This window comes from Narcine bancroftii, chromosome 14 (genome assembly GCF_036971445.1).
Source record: "Narcine bancroftii isolate sNarBan1 chromosome 14, sNarBan1.hap1, whole genome shotgun sequence".
In the NCBI taxonomy this organism is placed as follows: Eukaryota; Metazoa; Chordata; class Chondrichthyes; order Torpediniformes; family Narcinidae; genus Narcine; species Narcine bancroftii.
Genome location: NC_091482.1, coordinates 18,079,363 through 18,102,508, shown reverse-complemented (window position 1 = coordinate 18,102,508; position 23,146 = coordinate 18,079,363). Strand labels below are relative to the sequence as shown.

Genomic DNA, 23,146 nt, shown 5'->3' with positions numbered 1-23,146 from the left:
ATATTCCCTGCTGCATGCATGGAGTATATATGGAGGGATATAGAGTATATATATATATATATATATATGTGTGTGTGTGTGTGACTTCTTTTTCTTTGGCTTGGCTTCGCGGACGAAGATTTATGGAGGGGGTAAAATGTCCACGTCAGCTGCAGGCTCGTTTGTGGCTGACAAGTCCGATGCGGGACAGGCAGAGACGATTGCAGCGGTTGCAGGGGAAAATTGGTGGGTTGGGGTTGGGTGTTGGGTTTTTCCTCCTTTGTCTTTTGTTAGTGAGGTGGGCTCTGCGGTCTTCTTCAAAGGAGGTTGCTGCCCGCCGAACTGTGAGGTGCCAAGATGCACAGTTTGAGGTGAGATCAGCCCACTGGCGGTGGTCAATGTGGCAGGCACCAAGAGATTTCTTTAGGCAGTCCTTGTACCTCTTCTTTGGTGCACCTCTGTCACGGTGGCCAGTGGAGAGCTCGCCATATAACATGATTTTGGGAAGGCGATGGTCCTCCATTCTGGAGACGTGACCCACCCAGTGCAGTTGGATCTTCAGCAGCGTGGATTCGATGCTGTCGGCCTCTGCCATCTCAAGTACTTCGATGTTAGGGATGAAGTCGCTCCAATGAATGACTTCCAGGCCAAACATTTTGGCAGTTTCCGCAAAACAGGACGTCAAGCACTGAAGAGCTGGCTCTGAATGGGCAACTAAAGCGGCATCGTCTGCAAAGAGTAGTTCACGGATAAGTTGCTCTTGTGTCTTGGTGTGAGCTTGCAGGCGCCTCAGATTGAAGAGACTGACATCCGGGGTCACCAAATTGTCGGACTCTCGCTTTACCTTACTCTTAATTTAGTCTATGTGTGGTCTGAGTCCAGCGTGTTCTTTGAATGAAGTGATAGGAGAAGGTATTCGGTTCAACAGTCAATTTATTACACAGCACAAGAATAAAGCTTAACAGAGCTCTGGGTCAGTCGTTAGTTCATAGGTCACCTGCACAGTGAGCTGTTCCCCAAGACTGACCCCTATTGTCCAGTTGGCTCAGTTTATATAGATCAACCTTATCATACAGAAAAAAAGTTGGCTTCCTTTGCTAGATTTCATTATCATACAGAACAAAAGTTGTCTTCCTATTTGCTAGATCTTTTTGCATAAGGGTTATCACAAGTCATCTCCTGTTTTGCAGATATCTGGGGTGTAGCGCTCCCATCTTAATCCTCCAAGCCAGACTATCCTGTTGATTGGATCAGAAATTAATTCATCCCCAGATATTTCTAATCACCATTCTATTCCTGTCTGGCCAATTTCTGCTGTTCTCTTTAACACCTCCTCATGCCTTTCCTCCTAGACTGGTTTTCCATTCCCTTTGTTTCTTGCAGGCCATTCTTTGTTCTGGTCTGGCCTGTGTCTCCCGTGCTACTCCCCACCTCCTTCAGTTGGAGCATTCCTCCTAAATCGTTTTATGCATTTCCTCTCCCTGTATTTGGGAGCAGACAATTTTGCTCAGCCAACTTTGCTCCATGCTGTGATTGCCACTTAATCACATTCCTCTTTTTCCCTGAACCATGCAGTAAATATACACTTATTAATTAATCATTTCTTTCATAATGTTTTAACCCCTAGATATATATATGTGTGTGTGTGTGTGTGTGTGTGTGTGTGTGTGTGTGTGTGTGTGTGTGTGTGTGTGTGTGTGTGTGTGTGTGTGTATGGTGCCCTTTGCACCCCCTCGCATCCTGGTTCCAATACCTGGTACTCCTCTGGCCAGTTTGAGCAGGTCTCCAGCAGTCCACAGCCTGACGCAAGTCTCCTGACAAAGGGTCCCCGTCCGTGCCAGTGGCTCAGATCTGGAGTTAGGGTCACCAATGATTTGGGGCTAGACTCTTGGTAGATGCAGAAGTGCTGGAGGTGAATCTACGGGCACTCAGTGACCCGCAGTTTCCTCGCTTCAAGTTGCCTCTTGCACTGGTCCCTCAGCCGCAGAGACCCCTCACTGGTCCATCTCCACGGTCACAGTCCCGTGGGTCGTCTCCTCTGCTTCTCCTTCTCAGATGGGGGGTGGGGAATCTTCCCGACCTGTGGTGCCCTGCTCTAGTCCCTCTGTTTCCCCTGAATCTGCAGCCCCTCGTGTCTGCTGCTGATTGACAGATGCCACCATCTTGAGCACGGACCCCGAGGTCTCGGTCGATAGGCCATTCCGAGCCCGTGCGGAGCCGACAGCAGTCAACTGGGCCACGCAGGAGCGCTGCATCTCCGTTCCTTCGCTCCCCGTGGGTCCTCACCACCAGCAAGACTTCTGCTACAGTGGTTCTGGCTGCACTGCCCTCTTTACATCCAGAAATTTGAGACGTTTCAAACATTACACGTTTGGTACTTTCAATGAGGTAATTTGAGGAAATGGTTAGTTTAAGTCGGTAGTTCTCAGACTTTTTTTTTTCCCACTCACATACCACCTTAAGTAATCCCTCATTAACCCCAGAGCACCTATGGAATGGAAAGAAAAAGGTTGAAAACCACTGATATAAATGGTCAGGCTGAAGACTCCAGCAAATAGTACAATTTCCAGGTCCTCCTCAAATCAGCAATTGTGCGTGTGAATGAGAGAATTCAAGTAATCTTGTGTCATCTGCTGGATAGAAGGAACTACTCATGTTAACCATCCAATACTCTTAGATTCACAAAACTACATTTATTTATTTGTATGCATGAATGCTCGTCCTGCATGTGTGTTTGTCTGTATGTGTATTATGTCTGATTGTGTGTCTGAGGGTTTTACACTGAGGATCAGAGAACGCTGTTTCATCTGGTTGCGCTTGTACAGTCAGATGACAATAAAATTGTCAAGATTTTGAGGGAGTATGTGGAATAGCCATCATTACAGATCTAGTACTTACAATAGTTTTCTCGGGTGTGGGTGTTGGGAAGGGCTTGGCAGGTTAAAACCTGATGCTGGAGAAAATTTACAACTGTGTGTTGATATAATAGTTCACTGTAACACCTGATATATATATAAATATATATATATATAAGAAGTTGTTTTTGTGTTACTGGTACTTTTTGATCATAAAGAAAGCTTTATAATATATAAAAAATCTGTGTCTCCTTAAAAGAAGTGCTCTTTTGATACTTCGTGATTAACAGATGCCGCCATCTTGAGCGCAGACCCCGAGGTCACGGTCAATAGGCCATTCCGAGCCCGTGCGGAGCAAGTTGAGAGTTCACTGTTTTCAATAAAGAGTTGCTGTATCAGAAGCTTTGCATCTAATTGTTTTTTCAACAGAAGCTTGAAGATCTACAAACACCAGAGTAAAAAGTTGGAAACTGGGATATAAGTGTATTATTTTTCATTTAAATAAGGTATGCATACACGATTGAATGTTATGCAGCTTCTAAAGGTCTTGGAAAAGAAAGCTGATGGGTGAAAAGTGGTGGAGATGTAACATAATGGAAATTGCTCTGTTAGGCAATATGTTTGATTAAAGAACATATTTCAACTGAGTACTCATCTGAGAGCCCTCCGCTCTCTTCCTGTCGAGGGAGAATTTTGTGTAGCTACAATAAACAGTCCAATTACAATACTCTGAATTCTAATTTAATGTTAGCTTGAAGTTTGTGTTGCGAGTTGGATAAACACAGGAGCTCCCTGAGCCTGTGTCAGGGCTTTATAAAGCGTGATGCATATCTGACTGATCACCAGTTTATATTCTGATGCTGGAGATTCATTTAATAGTTTGTGTTCTTGGTAGACTCATTAGTATCTAAAGTGACTGAGTTTACTGCCCTGTAAATTTCTCAACTGCCTGGAATTATTAGGACGTCCGTAAACTGTGGTGCAACTAATTGGTTTTGTACAAAATTCACAGAAAATCTATTGTGACTGAAGATCCTTGTGTGAATCAACCTCACTGGAAGAAGTACAAGGTTTCAAATTGGAGTCTTCAGTTGCTTCAGTCACAATAGATTTTCTGTGAATTTTGTACAAAGCCAATTAGTTACACCTCAGTTTATGGACATCCTAATAATTCCAGGCAGTTGAGAAACTTACAGGGCAGTAAACTTAGTCACTTTAGATACTGCCTTTTTGAAGGTCACTGTGGGCAGATCTTCCCCTTCTTGCTTTCTCATGTTGCTTCAGATCTACTTGAATGTTTGATCTTGAAATTTGTATGAGGACTGAATGAAACTTACTGTCACAAGCCCAGGATAGTTTTGAATTACAAAGACAAACTCTTTGAAAACTTGACTTGATCTCCACTGGTTGAATCTGCCATGGTATGTTGGCTTTGTAGTTTCTTAAAGCTACAGTTCTTTTTTAATCATGGTTCCAAAAGACTGGGTCCAGGCATGAACAAAGACCCCCAGTGCAGTCAATAGATATTGTGATTTATGGGTACAGTGTTTGTGTGCATATGTCTGCACACGCGCACATACTTCACCTATCTGGTTTAATCACACACACGGTTGGTGTAGCAGTTAGCGCAATGCCTTTACAGCGGTAGCGATCAGGACCGGACCTGGTTCGAATCCCGTGGTCTCTGTAAGGAGTTTATATGTTCTCCCCGTGTCTGCATGGGTTTTCCCCAGGGACACCAGTTTCTTCCCACCCTTCAAAAATGATTAATGGGATGTAAATTGGGCGGCACAGACTTGTAGGGGACAAATTAGCCTGTTACCATGCTATATGTCTAAAAATGTAAAATATTTTTAAAAAATTAAGCACCACATATAACTATTCAAAAGCCCTCATCTAATCTGCGGATCTCTCTTCAATGTGATTGGCTACCTGGTCAACTTGATGACATCAGATCTTTCAAATATCAGAAAGCCCACTTGGACTGGTGCAAGAGGCAGAAGAGGAAGGGTTCTCACAAACATAGGTGCTGGATCCTTGTTGCAAATTTTCTTCAACGTCATTTGCTGCCTGCAAATTCTCTGCCATTTATACATGTGCGCATAAAAATGTAAAACTCAGAAAAGTTTTGTAGCAACAGGAAATGTGATGGCACAGAAATAAAGTCCACTTTGAAGTTACATTCTTGAAGATTATAGTGGAGTTTGGAGAGAGAATTGGGATTTATAGAATAGGGAACTGGAAGAAGTAGAACATCAACCCTTTTCTTTCCACCACGTTAAGTATTCGTTGTGCCGTAAGTGTTCTATGATTAGTAAGGATTGCTTAAGGTGATATGTGAGTAGGAAGGGAAGGTTGAGAACCACTGCTCTAGACCCAATTGTTATTGAAATATTTTGCTTGAGAAAAATTGTCATTGGCCCATTGCCATTGGAGTTATGAAACCGTGCACATCATGAATCAAATAGCTGCGATTAAAACAGTGGTTTTCAAACTTTTTCTTTCCACCCACATACCACCTTAAGCAATCCCTTACCAGTCACAGAGCATCTATGGCATAGGGAATACTTAAAATGGTATGTGAGTGGAAAGAAAAAGGTTTGGAACCATTGCTTTAGATGGTTGGGTGGATAATAGGAAATTCTTTTCGATTCTGAGAAAGAATCTTGGAAGTGATTCCAAAATGTTAATTTTAATTTTAGAACAAATGAAGAGATGTTGAGGGGTAATGGTAAGAACATTTAAAGTAATAAAGTCGATACAAGAAGTAATGAGGAATAAACTTTTAAATGGGTGAGAATGGTGAGTTCATCTACAAGTCGATGGGAGTGAGTTGTTTGGTTTCTTGAACCTGTTCCGAACTCCATCATGCACCTTGGCTCTAGATTCTTTTAAGAGTCCTGGCCTGCAGAGATCAACTTTCCCATTTGATTTGTCCAGAAGAGGGAGAAATGCTGTGATTCTATCTGATATTGGAGCTGTATCTGAGGATGAATATTCATATGCTTCATAATATCATGTGATGCTGCTTCTCCTGTTTAAATATGTGATACTATAATTTTGAGTCACGACATTACAAAAGGTTACAAACTGTTATACTCTGTGTTAATCACTTGAGGCTGGAAAATTTAGTAATGATGTCACCAAAGCATATAAACTAGATCTCCAACAGTGAATCGAGCCATCTCTGTTGTGGCCTGTAGCCAACCTGTCAGGGAGCTGTCAGCCACAGCTGGTGACCCACTTTAAATTTATTTTTTCATTTGAGGGGGTGGGGATGAAACCAGTGACAACAAAGGATATAATACTAACTGTAAACAACCAAGGAGTGAATTATAAGTTTGTGATGTAACCTTTTAATAAATTAATTAAGCTTTGCATCTGACATCACTTAAATCTCTGGTCTCAGCAGCATCGTTGGCATGGTGCAAGAAGTTGTGTTGTTTTATTGGTATGCACTGGCTTGTCATTACCTACCAGATTTTAATGATTCTCCTTGCTGTCTATTCCCTGATGGATGCAACCATTTTTTAAAAAAACCAAAGCCTTTTGCCTCAAATTGGTCAATTGTTATAATATCAACAATAGAACTATATAACATTCCTACACAGAAAACAGGCCCTTCAACCCTTCTAGTCTGCGCTGAAATATTATTCCGCCTAGTCCCACTGACCTGCACCCAATCCATAGCCGTCTGTGTCCCTCCCATCCATGTAACTGTCCAAAATTTTTCTTAAATATTAAAAGTGAGGCCACATTCCACACTCCCACTCCCGTCTGAGCTCAGTGGATTAAAAAAAAACACTTTTTCAATCTTATCTTTCCAATAGTTAGGTGCCCAAAACTGCACACAATACTCCAAATTTGGCCACCAAATAACTTTTCAACTATCCTCACCAAAACCAAAGAGAACCTTGTAAAAATATGAAGTGATTTATTAGTCCTCTGGGTGGAATGATAGGGTGGAATGAAGAGCTGGAGGTTGTCTAGAAAAGGATACTCTCCCATCTTTGCCCCAGCTATGGTCTTTTGTCCATAGATGGCTGCTTGGTGGCACCCACTCCCCCCCCCCCACCCCACCCCAAGAATCATCTTCTGAGGCACCTCCTTGGAGGACTTGCCAAAGTTCGAGTCGAGGAGTGGTCCCTGACCACTTAGCCACTTTTGGAAACTTAAGAGACCCCCAACCTATTGTGAGTGACTTGGATTTCTGAAAAAGTGTAGCCAAGAGCCAAAGTGAATATTCTACTTCCCCATCTGATGCATTCAAAGAATCCCTTATCAGAGAATTCAAGACACTAAGTTTTCAATTTTGGAAAATCTTAAATGTAACTTTGCAGCTATAATAAACCAGATGTGAGTATGAGAGATGTTATGAAGCTCTATCATAGTTGTGTCCTACATAGTTTCCTACATTTAGCTGTGTTTGCAGATTATCACTCACTGGTGCTGTCCTTTTAGACTACTCATTGGAAGGAAAGGGGAACACAAAATACAGCTCTTCTTTCACCCCTTCCTTGTTTCACCAATCCTTTGCTGGCCCCGGTTCAACCGCTTCCCGCTCCCCCCATCTTTGTAATATTAGTTATCACCCCCGTGCTCTGTCTTGATAAATGGTTCTGACCTGAAGTGTCATCCATTCCTTTTCTCTCACTGATGCTGCTCGACCTGCAGAGTTCATCCAGCATGAAGATTTTTGCTGGACTAAATACATTTAGCCAACTCTCTGGTAAATCCAATACTAATCTGCCGAAGGTTGCATTTAAAAAGAGTGGATATTATTGGCTGGAACAGAAAATAACATTAAGCCTACGTTAAATCAGCACCAATATTGGTGATATATTAAAGTCGTTACATAAATGTGTCATTGCATTATGTAGTGGTGCCATCACAAAATATCTGGCAGCAAGCCACCTTGGAGGATATTAGCTAAAGAAGTTAGTTTTCGGGAGCCAAGTAGGAATGTTTAGTGAGGAAATTCCATGCATGCAGACAAGGGAATTTAAGACTTCAAATGAAGGAAGGAAATGAGAGTTAAAATTTGGAAGTGGAATTGGCCAGAATTAAATGATTGGAGGATGTGAGTGAGAAGGTGGAATTGAAATGTTAAAATAATCCGCATCAAGATGGGAGTATAGTACCAGGCACAAGGGAGTATTCAGCAGGGACCACAGGGAAACTCCATTTGATAACTCTCTTTGTCAGCTGGTTCCAATGACCAATATTCACAAAAGTCAAGGTTAATTATGTCATGCCGTTGATCTTTTCTTACTGTTTGAACAGCCAGTGGAAATAAATAAATATTTTAGATGATCATTTGACTCTGATCTGGTGTGAGAGCATTAATGTCACTCTCAGCATGGACAATGCAAAGGAGATGATTGTGGACGACAGGTGGGGCAGGAACTACAACCCTCCACCACACAACAACAACTCTATAGTAGGTAGAGTGGAGAGCACAAAGTTCCTTGGAGTTCACTTAACGAGTGATGTATTGTGGACCCACAGCATCTCACTTGTCAGGAAGGTGCAACAGCGACTGCCCATCCTGAGAAGACTGAAGCAAGCAAGACTACCACCCACCATTATGTCAACCTTCTACAGGAGCTCTATTGAGAGTATCCTAGCTGGCTGCATCACAGTATGGTACAGTTGCTGCAGAGAAATGTATTTGAGGTCCATCCACAGCACCATAAGAGCAGAAAGGATCACTGGAGTTTCCTCACCCCCACTCCCTCTAATCATTGTGCTCCTACTGGGAACATTGTCTGAAGAGGACACACAAAATCATTGGGAACCCCGACTTTCAACTGCTCCCATTGGGGAAGGAGATACAGGAGTATCAGAGTCAACACCACCAGGGTGAAGAACAGCTTCTTCCCACTGATAGCAAGAATGCTGAACGACCAAAGAAAATGGTCTCACTAACCATCCGGCACTCTTACATTGGCGAAATAACGACTTTATTATATTTATGAATACTTGTCCTGCATATGTATTGTTTGCATGTGGGTTCCATCTTGTTTTGTGTCTGTGTGTTTTGCACCGAGGATCGGAGAACGTTGAACCTATGTAATCAGATGACAATGAACTTGACTTGCAGTGAAGAGACCACTGGCAATTTCTCAATTAAATCACACGTATTTTCTATGTGTGTTAAGCTGGTGGAGAGGCTTGGATTTTCCAGTTAGATTTCTTAGGGATGGGTGGTTGCCTTTCATGTCCTCTTGAACTTGCTGCCTCCAGATCCAGGAGTCATTAAATACAGGTGGCCTTGCAGCAGTGCTCTGAATAATGTCATGGAGAGAGAGAGTGGCCTGTAAGGGAGCCCATCAACAAAACCTCTCTGGAAATGTCGGAAGGCTTCCACCAGTTTATCATATGTTAAAATGGCTGCAGTTTACGTCCAATGCTTATGTGGTGAAACCTTTTTTAAAATTGCCAACTGAGATCAATCTGCAAAAAGTTCAATTTGCTGGACAAATGAAGATTTTGCCTCCTGAACACTTTTGAGTGTATTTTATGGATCTTGGGGTGCTGATCATGAACATCAATTTAAAATTTTCCTATCACATACCCTTTTTTTTTAAAGATATTTTTATGATTTACTCTCATCTTTTAAGTCCACTTCAAGTATACAAAACCATGAAGTGCAACAAATGATTGAAAATTCATTTTCTGCATCCGTACATGGAAGTCTTCCCTGTTGATCTTGGTGCAGTCAGTGATGACTCGGTGAAAGGTTTCACCAGGACATTGGGACCACGGAAACGCCAAATCAGGGCCACTGGAATCCATCAATTCTGGCCGACTATTATTTGATACTGATACAAGAGGCATCAGATGCTGAGTACAAATGAAAATCAATGGCAAAAGATTTTTAGGACAATGTGTCAGCATCATTATGTTATTAAACATGCTAAATTCAATAAAAGTTAATTTAATGTTTCTCCAACTTTCTACGTGATTCAGCAAATCTGAAATGATCTTTGTGTTTAGCATGAAGTTGTCGATCAGAATCCCCATTTTTTTTCCCAGGAAGGAAACATTTTTAAAAAATATTATGGTCCAGTGTTATAATATTTAATTGTGGCTTTGTGTTTCCCTGTTGTCCTCAAATTCATGTTCAAATGAAGCAGCTTGTAGATCCTGAGTTGGATCCACCTGACACAGGATTGGTGAGCAGCTCCACCCATCTTAAATGTCAGGGAGCTCCAGCACAACTCCATCTGCTGCTTGATCGCATGAATAGATCTTGATTAAGATCATTCTTGATTGGTGTCCAGGAGGTTCTTGTCCTTGTATTGGGAGTCTGAGAAGTGACTGACACTTGAGCTGAGAAATGTTGGAAGCTCAGTGAAAGACTCCTGACAATAACCAAGTCAGCGGCTCCATTGAGGAATTCCTTCATAAGTTAATTTAATATGATTTTAGAATCAATCAATTGGGTTCTTGTGTGTAATTAGTCAGTGTACAGATTCTGCCAAGACCAAAATTTCCAGCACTTAATGCATGTGGATAGTGCAAAATTCCTATTTTCTCTCTGATTGTGTATATGTCAGGGGAGCATGGGTCTGTACCCAGGCAAGCACTGAGTGGTTTACTGCCATTCTCAACAAGGGCCACAGCACATTCGGGGGGGGGCCGGGGAGGGACTGAAATCATAAAATATTTTTGTGTTTTATGTAGTTGGTAGGAGAGAAACCAACTAAACTTGACTGTTTCACCCATACTTCTCTCCTACCGACTACACAACGGGAACAAGGCCCGTAAACTTTGAGCAGAATCCTCGGGGCCAGAGCCAAAAAAAAATGTTTGAGAATAGCTGGCTTAGATCCAAGAACCTGATTACTGATCTCACATCCTCAAAATGTGAAAATAGTTCCTAATTTGTTTGCTACTAATCATTCAAGACACAGAAATGGTGGAGGATCTCCGCATCTACAGGAAGTAAAGATACAGTATATTACTGATGCTTTGGGCCTGAGCCCTTCCTCAAGATTGAGTGTACTAATCATCATTAATACCTTTATGAATAAAAATAATGAAAAAATAAACATTGCCATATACTGAGAGAAAAAAATGAACAAGTCTTGGGAAAGCAGGGGAATAATCGTTAATTGACTGGGGTTGGTGCGTGATGTGAGAGGAATTTAATATTTTCTGGATGTGGCTTAACAGTTCCACCAACCTCCCCCCACACCCTCACATTGTGGTGACCTTGAAAAGCGACATACATTCTTATTATTAGAGTACTTATTCTTTGTAACAGTAATTAATCACCAGTAGAGCTCCAGAGAGTTCTTTTGCCAAGATCCGTCTGTCTTCGCTGCAGAATCTGGTGTTTACTTCAGGAGGAACTGAAAAGAAAGCAGAGACTTGCTTGTTTAGTTCAGCAGACTGGCCTTTTGAGGCAGTATAAAGGCTTTTCAGGCATCGTGCAAGTGGTCTTGCACTCTGAACAAAATAGACCCATGTGGTCTGCTGACCAAGGACTTGCCCATCTTAAAATCTTGGTCCCTCGGTGAGCTATCCAGTGTGAGGAACTGAGCTCACTCTTGTAGAACTAATTGGCTGCTGTCACACTGAGCGAGCCCAGGGGTTTTATTTCCAACTCTGCTTCCTGCTCCCTCTGTCCTTGCTTTGGAGAAAGGGATGCTGATTCTTGCTGTGAGCCAGCAACATTGATAAACCTGGTTGGCGCCCCTACTCCTCAATACAATTAAGGTAGTGTGCACAGACAGCTTGATGCTTTCTATGTCTCCTTCCTTTTTGCTGATATTTATGTTTTGTTTGTATTCTGTGCTCCGGCAATCGAATGTCTAAAGATTTGGGTACAAGCAACAGACAAAAGATTTTATTTTGTTACTAAAAGGTAAGTTTAATAGACAAGATTATGAATGATGTGATAAACGCTAAGCTTGACTGTGTAACATCTTACAGTGCTGGGGTCTTTATAGGAATGTGTGTTGAATTTAATGTGAAGCTCTGAAGGATGAAGGTAACTGGTGTGCAGTATTGTAAGTAACCATATTCAGTTATTATTTGTAGTATTGTACTGTTCACCTATTTGACCTTCTGTGCATTTGGGACAGAAAAGACAGATCAGATTTAATTTAGATTTATTGCACAGCAATTTGTGTGTCAAACATACCGTATTATTTAAATATGCAGAGAAGTGTGGTTTGAAAATTTGAGGAAAATTTTAGTCAGTTACGAAGCTGCCTCTCTCTGCTGAGTTACAAATCAGGATCGGTAGAAACGAGTGGAGCAAGTTAGCTGTTCAACAATCCAAAGGGTGCATCGTCCAGGTTTGCCTTTAACTTGTGTTGATTTGATTTCCAAGAACTGGCACTGATAAATTGATGGTTTGTCTGGAGTAAAATAAAGTTTCTCTCTGGCTTTCGAGACACGGATAATATTTCTATGCAAGTTTAATGCTTTGAGTTTGCATCCAAAGCATCATTTATGAACTATTGCCCTCTGCTTTGTATCTTTAATGTTATTGACTCAGTCCGTTTGATATTTTTCAAATATAGGATGTGATTAGCCTGCAAAGGTCACTGTCATCTTAAATGGTTCATCAAATGTGTTTCAATTACATTTTGCTACATCTTTAAGTTATGTATATTAAGATACAAAACAAAGATATTATTGGGCTGTTTTCATTATAAAACAATTCATTTTAACTGTTTAAAAATTATCCCTTGATTATGCATTTTATATTGTGGTTACAGTAAAAATCGATTCTTTTGCAGAACTTTAAATGAATAACACTGAAAAAAATTAGTTCTTAATATTCAGAGAAAAAAATTAAATTTTCACTCTGGATATCAGCAAACACTGCATTATCCAAATGAGAGATTTCTTACAAGTGACGCACTTACAGTTGCCTCATTGACAGAGGAGAATTGAAGATTCATTCCATGTGAGGAATTAACTGTTTATGTTCCACCAAAGCACTGCAGACACGACATCACCTTCACATTATTTTTGATTTGTTAGTACGAGATAATGATGGGTGGGAATTCTGGGAAATGCTTAACCTTGTTACGATTGATGCTTCCCATTTGTATTCACTGAAAGTGCCAGTCATTAGGAATAAAGTCAAGAATGCAGGAGCTCCAAATGAAAGCTGCTATCCCAGCAGTTCTTCAAATGCTGACCTGTATAACATGAAGGTGTTCGGTACAGGGGTCCGCTTGGTACAGAGATCCTTCTGAATTGCTGGAATGCCAACTTGGTGGGAGAGTGACCTGTTTGAGACTATTCATGATCCAGTGAAAGCAGATTGCAGAAACAATTACACAAAATGTATCCAACAGTAAACCTTCCTTCCCAGAAAATCATTTGAATTCAGCTGCTTTGATAATTGGTTAATTCAAGGTTGAGGGTTCCAGAATCCTGAATTTTATCAATAACTGTGGGGCGGCAGGGGAGGGTGGCATATTACAGAAGATGGAAGAGCTTATAAAATATTTGTTCAAAGTCATGGTGACGCTACAGATGAGTATTGAGTAAGTGCTGCAGGTGAAAAGGACAATAGATCTGAGTAACCTTGATGCAACAGGATGCCACAGTAATGAAAAATTTTGGGTCAAAGGCAATTTTTGATCGGGGTATTATTCCTTCTGGGGAATAAAAGAAAGTTAAGATGAGGTGTCGTCAGTCATGTAACATGATATACACGTTGTTTAAAAATATTATTTCTTAAACCTGCTTAGGTTTGGCTGTCAACAGGGCTAAATTTTCATGGACAGAGCCAACCTTGATTCTTGTCCACTCACTGAAGGCAAATAACTATTTTAAGAAAGAAAAGTTCCCCAATTGTGTGAGGTCCTTTTCATTTGCATGTTCAGGGGGACAAGTGCCGGTTTAGACAGATGCTTAAGCAAGGATACAGGACGTTTCCAGATTCAACATCCAAATGTAACTTCTGCCCAAAGATCAGTGTACTCATACGTCTTCCTGCCTCTCCTACTCTTCAAATGGGATCCACCAAACCCCCATGCTGCATCTGTTGCATGACGGCTGCTCTCTCCAAGTTTATTATCACCCGGTTGCACAAGTAGAACCCGACGAAACCGTTCTCTGGCGCAAAACATGCAGGCACACAACCAGACATAACACACATCCAGACATGCAGGATAGTTATTCATCCACACAAATAAATATTTTTTCCTGAAATAAGAATCTTGGATGGTGAGTGCGAGCAGTTCCTTTGGTCATTCAGCTTTCTCGCTGCCCAAGGGAAGAAGCTGCTTTTTAGCCTGATGGTGCTGGCTCTTATACTCCTGTATCTCCTTCCTAATGGGAGTGGCTGAAAGATGCTGTGCCCGGGGTGATAGGGGACTGCAATGATTTTGCGTGCCCTTTTTCAGACAACAATCCTGGTAGTTCACGTCAATGATGGGCCCAGTGATCCTCTCTGCCACTCTTATGGTCCTGTGGACTTAGCTCCAATCCAATTCTCTCCAGCAACCGTTCCACACTGTGATGCAGCCAGCCAGGATGCTCTCAATAGAACTCCTGTAGAAGGTTGACATGATGGTGGCTGGTTGCCTTGCCCACTTCAGTCTTCTCAATAAGTGCAGTCGCTTTTGCACTTCTCCTCCTGAGAAGTGGGGAGATGCGGTGTGTCCACAATAGGTCACTTATTAAGTGGACTCCATGAAGCTTGGTGCTCTCTACTCTCTCCACTATCGAGTTATTGATGTGTCATCTCTGGTCCTCCTGAAGTCATAGAAACATAGAAAAATTGGTGCAGGAGTAGGCCATTTGACCCTTCAAGTCTACACCACCATTCAATATGATCATGGCTGATCAGTACCCGGTTCCTGCTTTCTCCCCATATCCCTTGATACCCTTAGCCACAAGGGTCAAATCTAACCGACTCTTAAATATTGACAAGGAACGGGCCTCAACTACTTCCTGAGGCAAAGAATTCCACAGATCCACCACCCTCTGAGAGAAGAAATTTTTCCTCATCTCAGTAGTAAAAAACTTTCCCTTTATCCTTAAACTGTGACCCCCTGGTTCTGGTTTTTCCCAGCATTGGAAAAAATGTACCTTCATCTAGTCTGTCCAAACACTTAAGAATTTTATGTTTCTATAAGATCCCCCCTCAATCTTCTAAATTCCAGAGAATACAAGCCTAGTTTATCCAACCTATCTTCATATGCAAGTCCCTCCATCCCTAGTATCAGTCTAGTGATCTTCTCTGCATCCCCTCCATGGCGAGGATGTCCTTCCTCCGATAAGGAGACCAAAACTGCATGCAGTTCTCCAGATGTGGTCTCACCAAGACCCTGTATAGCTGTAGCAGGATCTCTGTCCTCCTGGACTCAAATCCTCTCACTATGAATGGCAGCATACCATTCGCCCTCCTCACCACCTGCTGCACCTGCACGCCCACTTTCAACGACTGATGCACAGCAACACCCAAGTCTCACTGCATCTCCCCTTTTCCTCAACTGATACCATTTAGATAATAATCCTCTTACCTGTTCTTACCTCCAAAGTGGATAACATTACATTTATCCACATTATACTGCATCTGCCACGTCCTGGCCCACTCGCCTAACTTGTCCAAATCACTCTGCACCCTCCTAGCATCCTCCACACAGCCAACCCCACTACCCAATTTCATGCCGTCTCCTTTGTTTTGTCCTTGTTGAGACTCAGGTTGTTAGTCTGGCACCATATTACGAGATTTTCCACCTCTTCTTTCTAGTGCGACACATCATTGTTGCTGATAAGGCCAACTTCTGTTGTGTTACGTGCAAACTTGATGACTCTTTTGGAGCTGGATTGGCATTGCAGTCATGGGTCAATAGTGTGAACAAGAGGAGGGTGAGCACACAGCCCTGAGGTGTGCCAGCGATCATCGTGACGGAGCTCGATGTTCTGCTGCCGACATGGGCAGTCTGAGATTTTACTGTTAGGAAATCCAGAATCCAGTTACAGAAAGAAGTGTTGAGTCCCAGTGAGGACAGATTTTCCACCTGCATCTGGGGAATGATCGTATTAAATGGCGAGCTGAAGTCAATGAACAGCTGCCTGGCATTTGAAGTGAATCTTGGATCCACCTAGCTCTACACTCAGATGCTCTCCACCTTTGTGTGCTATTTTGTCATGTGCTTCATGTTTTGAACTGCCCTCTTCATTGGAGCCATTCTCACTCTGATATTCTTATTTTTAAAAGTAAAAAAAAAAGAGAAAATTCCATATAAATAAAAATGGATTCTCTGCAGAAAAGGAACATAAAAGGAAATCAAGGAGACAGGCTGAGAAAGTGAATCTGAGGATTGTAGTGTGTCAGTCATAATCTCATTGAATAGCAGAATGGCTTCAAGGAATTGTTCTTGCTACTCCTGGTTCCTTTGGAATAGATTAAGAAAAGTATAAAAGGATTTATATTTTTCTTCAACGACTATTAAAAGATCCCAGAAATGAAGTGAAGTTAATCAGATATTGACAATGGGAATGACATCACAATGAGTAAGTATCCTCATCCATTTTTGTCTCACTTTACAAAAAAGTTGACCACAAATTTGAAACACATCTTTTTGTGTTCAAAATAACGTGGCTTTTTTTTAAAGAAAAGTAATAATGCTTTGAAAATGTACTCCTGGAGTACTGAACCATCCAAACCAAGAAGGTCTTGGTTTTGTTCTGAGATGGCGAATCTCATCTGGTGCAATCGTAAGAGATGGTATTTCACCCTTGGTGACCCTTGGTCAGCAGGATTAGAATCCAACTTGCATTTTCAAATTACCTTCCTTTTTGGTTTTACTTTCTGTTCTGATTCCATTAATTGGAACCTCCATCCCTCTTCTGCTGAAATGATAATGTAAATTTTTATTGTATTCAGCCATGGGGAGAGGTGGAAAACATCCAGCACATCGAATCTTTGACCAGCCACCATCAGGTTGCATAAAAATCAGGACCGCTGGGATGGAAAATGTACTCTTCCCACAGGTTGTGAGATTGATGAATGGTCTTACAATCGTTGGACTCTTATAAATGAAACTATGTAAACCATTCCAGAATATTTGTTTATATTTATTTTGTATTATATTTTTATGTCTATCTATATATTATGTGCTGTGTTAGAATTGTGTGTGTGTATGCATTTATGTATCTGGAGAAACACCGTTTTGTCTGGATGTATATGTACAGTCAGATGATGATAAATTTGAGCACCTCCATCTGGAACAATATGTTTCTGTTTGTGACCTGGTTGGGATCAGGCTTTATTTCCTTGAAAACCCAAGCACTTAAGCTTGTGTTGTGGGGTGCAGCGAGACTGAGAGTCTCAGGTGTCCTGGGGCTCGTATTAACAATTGTGAAGGGGCCCCTCTGCCATTGATGTTTCAGAAGTACAGACATTCTCATCCTGAAATACTCTTTGGCATTTTAAGAGAACTGTGGGAAAAGGGACCAAGTGAATTGGCCCTTCATTTATTCATTGTGAATAACGTGGTACCAGGGCAAAAGAGGTTAAAACAAATTATGATTTGCTTTGCTCTTGTTCATAGTTGCTAAAATGAAGTCAGGATGAAGGATGCCTGCATCTCTTCTCCAAATCTTTTGACAGAATATGGTGCACCTGCAGCTGGAGACTGAGTAATGTGCGTCTCCAATTTATTTCGGTCATTGCACTCAGTGCTTCACGTGTGTAACAACAGAAAGTGGTGGTGAGAAATGAATTGTGTTCTGGTATTTGTATAATCAGACCTGGTCATTCCAGGTAAAGGAGTGAATGGGATGAAAGCAAGTCCACTGGAGGCTGATCAGCATCAGGGAAAGTATTTGTACATTTTGCAGATAGATCATTCATCAGAATTGATTGGCCAGCATTTTGTTCTGTTAATGGATTCTGTTAATCATTCCACCATTCACCTACAGGAGAAATGGTGAAATGATTGTTGCAATTCTCAATAGTGACATTTTGAAATGGTCATCAGATCTTTATTCTGAAATTATGCCTCAGAGCACAAATAAGGACTGTGATTCTGTCACTCATTTTCAGACTAATGCAGCAAGCTATTTTTGTCTGAGGAGGAAATGGAACATAAAGACCGAAGATTTGATGAGAACATGGCTAGTTTATAGACGATCTGCAATGGAAGAGCCTGTGTGTGGAAGAGAACAGTTAGTTGGGAATGGGGCAGGAGGAGAAGGAGACTACTCCCCTCCCCCCAATAATCTTTGATCTTCCTAGCTCATGCTCCATCTGTGGCTGAGGAAGCAGGAAGGTACTCTTTAGCCATTTCCAAATCACCTTCTGGTTTATAAGTAGTGTGCCAGTGTTTCTATAAACACCTGTGCAGATCTGTGATCAATGCCACATTAATCTGGTTGAGGACTGAAATGAGAATGATTTTGAAATGCACCAAGGTTCCTCTCAATAATCAGAAGCTATGATAATTGAAAGTGGACAAAGAACAGCAGGTGTGTTGAACTGCACGGTATTGATGGTGACCTGCAAGTAACACAACAAAACATGTTCAGTCCGACTTTTAAAACTTCCACAGGCTCTCATTGTCTCTCTGATCTATTAACTATCTTGCATGTTAATCTTCCTTTCATCGGCCAAATTGTGAGGCTTTGACCCTTGGCTGGTTTTCATTTTCATCACTCAAACAGTGTCCCTTACCATGGCTCTTAATGCAGAAGCAACTGTTGGTGGGATGTTGCTTTATGCTCCTGTTCTCACAGGGCCCACTTCTAATAAAGGGTAGTGGACAAATGGAAATTGTACATCATTATTCAGGAATGAAAATGCTCAATTATTTTCTTGTGACCGAATTAACACTGCAATTAAGTAAAAACACAATGCAGGAGAACCTTAGCAGATCAGTGTACTTTATACAGCAAAGATAAAGATATATAAAATTGATGATTCTGGCTCGAGCTCTTCATTAATTTGTCTCAAGGCCGAAACATCAGTTAGGTACCTTTATCTTTGCTCTATAAAGCATACTATTTGATTTGCTGAGTTTCTCCAGCATTGTGTTTTTACTTCAACCATGGCATCTGCGGACCTTTGTGTTTTACTCCTGTAACACTGGTATTACCAGCTGGAACCGCCTACTGAAACTGGTCCTGATCTGGATGAGTGAGCTGATTATCACTGAATAAAATGGGGCATTGGGCAAGAGAAGAGATGTCCTCTTATTCTGTGGACCTTGGAGCTCTTTTTGTGTAATAGGAGCAAGTAATAATGTGGAGGGATGTCAATCTATGGTTCTATTAGTAAATGTGTCAAAGAACAAGTGACGTCGTCAAGGTCATTGTCAACTGTGGAGCCTTTGCAAAGCTGTCCACTACATAATAACATGGTATGTCATATCTGGCATTCTTAAACTGACATTCCATGCTGGGAACCTATTAACTTTGCAGATGCCCTGGAATGTTAACTCGTACATAACAGTAGGGCGAGCTTCCTCTGACTGATCTTTCCTTTTCTATTGCAGTTGCGTCTCGCCGATACACTAACTCTCAGTGGCGGATGCAGAATATTGTGCATGACTCTGGCGACAGCTCGGAGGATGAATTCTTCGACGCACGAGGTTTGTCGCTGTGCTACTTGTTCTAAAGAAGCCGATAATAACTGTTCTCAGTTGAGTGATTCTTGTTGAAGAGCCCAGGTTAAAGAGTAGAATGACGACAGATTCTGCATTTCCAGTAAACCATAATAAAACCTGATTTTAATGATGCTCATTTATTAATAAAAACAGAACAACATCTTCAAAACTTTTAGCAGTTAAATACATGCTTATTAATATTTTGCTTTCTGGCTGCAGTTTAATTTTCAAATCGTGGTACATATTCAGACCTAATTTGTGCCGTTGAGACAGATTTATGGCAATGTAGGGATTTAAGTGTGTGGTTATTGTTTTAATATTTATTTTGGTTAACCTCCTGAGTTTCATAAGTTATTTAAGCCAGATGTTAATTATTACATCTGATCAAATAATTGGAATGGTGTAATTTTTTTGAATATGAAGTCTCCAGGTGATCCTCTTCGTTAACCCATTTCATTTCTTTTTATAGAAACTATAAACAATGAAAGCTGGGAATCTAAGGCACTTAGTGTGATTCCTGATGGTTGCAAATAGCGAATGCACTTTGCAATTTTTCAAATTCTATGATTTGTCTGATGGTCAGTCTTAATTTTGCTGCTCTGCTGATGTTAGTAATGGCTTGCCCTAAACTATGCGAACATTTTTAGTAAACATGAAAGATTGTGACATTATACTTAGAAATTACTGTCTGCATTTTGAGTGGATGATTGCTTTATATATTTGTGTGATACATTAGGAGCATCTTTGCCAGATTAGCTACCTACTTTTGTACATCTATTAGATTGCTCATTCACCTCCATATTTTTGTTTAGCCATACTCCTTCTTGCACAGTCTTTATGGTGGTTTGGGCATTGCATGCAGGCATGCAGCCATGTTATCCACACTCGTATCTCCATCCATTGGGAGCAAGCCTTGGGGGAAAGAAAGCTCTGATTTTTTTTTTTGTGGAAAATTTCCTTCCACTTGATGGAATGTGAAGTTAATTTTGAAATTTACAAAATTGATACCGGAAGCTAATGGCAAATGTTATTACTGTGAATCTTAGATTAGCAATTCTAATTTCTCTGTAAGGAACTGTGACATTTCTCAAGTGAATCAATATAAAGTAACTGGATGGCAACAGGTCACTTGTGAGACTCGCTCAAATCCATGGATCAAATGGGTGTTAATTGCTCGGAATATAATGCTTGAAAATGAACCCTGATGAAATGGATGGTTGGAGCCAGCAGAATTTTCCACAGTTACAAGATCTGCTCATGACCATCCATATTGCTTGTACTTTTATGTGGTGCAATCTTGCCCATGAAATATTCAATGATCAAGAATGGCTTTTGAACATACAATGTGATTTCATCTTATGCCCTGCTACCATTTCCCGAAATGGTTATTGACATTGGCTGGTTTGCATGGGAAATCTCTGAAACTATTACTAATGTCGATCTTTCATTTGCCAGCAATTAAAGTTTGAGATAAGGAGCTTGATGTTGTATTTTCCTTGAGATGGAATATTTTGATTTTTTGCAACATTCCTTCATTTCATGGTTTGGCCATCTGATCAAGTTCATTCGACTATGAAAACATTTGACCAAATTGCACAGTAAAATCCCCATTATCTGGAACTCAAGCAACAGGCAAAAAAAAAACTGCAGAAAATAAATAGGTAAAAAATGCAAAGGTTTAAAACTGATGTCCCTGAACAGTCAGTTCACCAATTATTCAAAATCTCAGGCAACCGGCAAATTCATTTATCTGGCATCTACCAATCTCCATAGGTGCCAGATTACAGAGGTTTTTTACTGAAAATAGTTGGAAATCATTATGTTACTGAAGAAGTGGAAAACTAGGTTAATGACACAAGCGAATATTTTACTCAGATTTCTGGAAAATTTATGATCCACCAAATAATATTAATTTGGTTTAAATGGCAGAATGGATGAGATGACAGTTGTGTGTCTAACTCTCATGTGAGTTCTCATCACATGAAAACATTAAAATCTACTTAATTCAATAACCTTGTGCGTTTGGTAGTACAGAATCATGGGGGGATATTGAGAAGAATGGAGAGACAAAGAGCCAGGAGAACACAAACCAATCCTCATTGAGGGGTCAGGAATGCAGAGGGTAAGAAACTTTACATTCTTGGGTGCCAAGATCTCTGAAGACCTATCCTGGGACCATCATGAAGAATGCATGCCAGTGGCTATATTTTATTAGGAGTTTGAGGAGGTTTGGTATGTTACCCAACACTCTTGAAAATGTCTACAGGTGTATCGTGGAGACCATTCTGACTGGTTGGATCACTGTCTGATGTGGAGGTGTCAATTCTCAGGATAGGAACTGACTGCAGAGGGTTGTGAACTTGGCCAGCACCATCATGGCTATTAATCTTTACTCCATCAATGAAATCTTTTAAATGTTGGTGCCTCAAGGAAGCAGCATCTATCAACAAGGACCCTCACCACCCAGGTCATGCCCTTTTTCCATCAGAGAGGAAGTGCAAGAGCCTGAAGACATACACTCAATGTTACAAAAACAGTTTTTTCCCTTCCACTATCAGATTTCAGAATGAGCTATGAACAGTACCTGACTTTTTATCTTCTTTGCTCTGCTTATTTTTTTAAAAATCCAGTATTTACCTAATTGAAATATTTTGTAGCTTTGCACCTTGTTCTGCACTATACTGCTACCACAAAGCAACAAATTCCATGACATGTTCGTGACAACAAGCCTTATTCTGTTTCTGATGTTTGTCGAATAAGTCGATAAAGTGGACAAAAGGACATATAGATGATTTTCTTGATGAGCTGAGATAAGAGCACAAGATCAGGGAGGTTATTGTCAACTATTAGACTGAAGCCCTCTACAGCTCTAGTCACGTCAAGAAGGCTTTGATTGCAGTAGAAATGGTGCTTAGGGGAGGAAGGTGAGGGTGTTGCGTCAGATTGTGTCCTGCTCCCTTCCCATCATTCGCCCCTTGGCACCTACCTCTGTGACTGCACCCACATCTCCTCCCTCACCACCATTCGGAGCTCCAAACTGTCCATCCAAGTGAAACAACACTTCACTTGTGAATCGGCAGGGATCATCAACCGCATTTGGTGTTACCACTGTGGTCTCCTCAGAGAGACTGGACACAAACTAGGAGACTGTTTCATTGAGCACCACAGTTCTGTCTGCCGCAATGGGCTGAATCTCCCAGTGGCCACCCATTTTAATTCTCACCCCATTCCCTTGCCAGTATGTCTTTCCTTGGTCTCATGGACTGCCAGACTGAGAATACCCACAAATTGAAGGTACAACACCTCATATTCTGTCTGGGCACCCTCCAACAATGGCATTAATATCAACTTCTCCAGTTTCTATTAGCCTGCCCCCAGTATGTCCCCTTTCCCTAAGCTTCCTTTCCTCTAGCACTGTATCTCTCACTCTTCCCTTTCCCTCCATCATCTTTTCCCAAGTTCTGCATTCACAGAGCCAAACCACCCCTCCCCAAACAATTCTCACCTTTCCTCTCTCCTGGCCTCCTCTCCATATCAAATTATCTCCTTTGTCTGTTGGTCTATACTCCTCCCCCTGCCCTTTCTTTTAATTGAGGTGCCTGCCTACCTTTGACTCATACCTTGAAGAAGGTCTCAGGCCCAAATCAATGGTTCTACAGTGCCCTCCATTAAGTTTGGGGCAAAGACCCATCTTTTTCCTTTATTTCCCCCTGTGCTCCA

At 41.2% G+C, this 23,146-nt stretch overlaps 1 protein-coding gene across 8 annotated transcripts in view; it reads left to right on the top strand.

Annotated features, from left to right (window-relative positions):
- The window catches only part of pitpnm3 (PITPNM family member 3), a 432,302-nt gene that overhangs the window by 136,451 nt on the left and 272,705 nt on the right, over positions 1–23,146 (top strand). For 2 of the 8 annotated variants that reach the window (XM_069910690.1, XM_069910695.1), the window contains exon 2: positions 19,316–19,411. In XM_069910690.1, the coding sequence (XP_069766791.1) occupies positions 19,316–19,411 (96 nt within the window). Of the gene's footprint in view, positions 1–16,366; positions 16,573–16,707; positions 16,870–17,868; positions 18,095–19,315; positions 19,412–23,146 lie in introns of those variants that run through there. The other 6 variants (XM_069910689.1, XM_069910692.1, XM_069910691.1 and 3 more) reach the window with 6 other exon arrangements.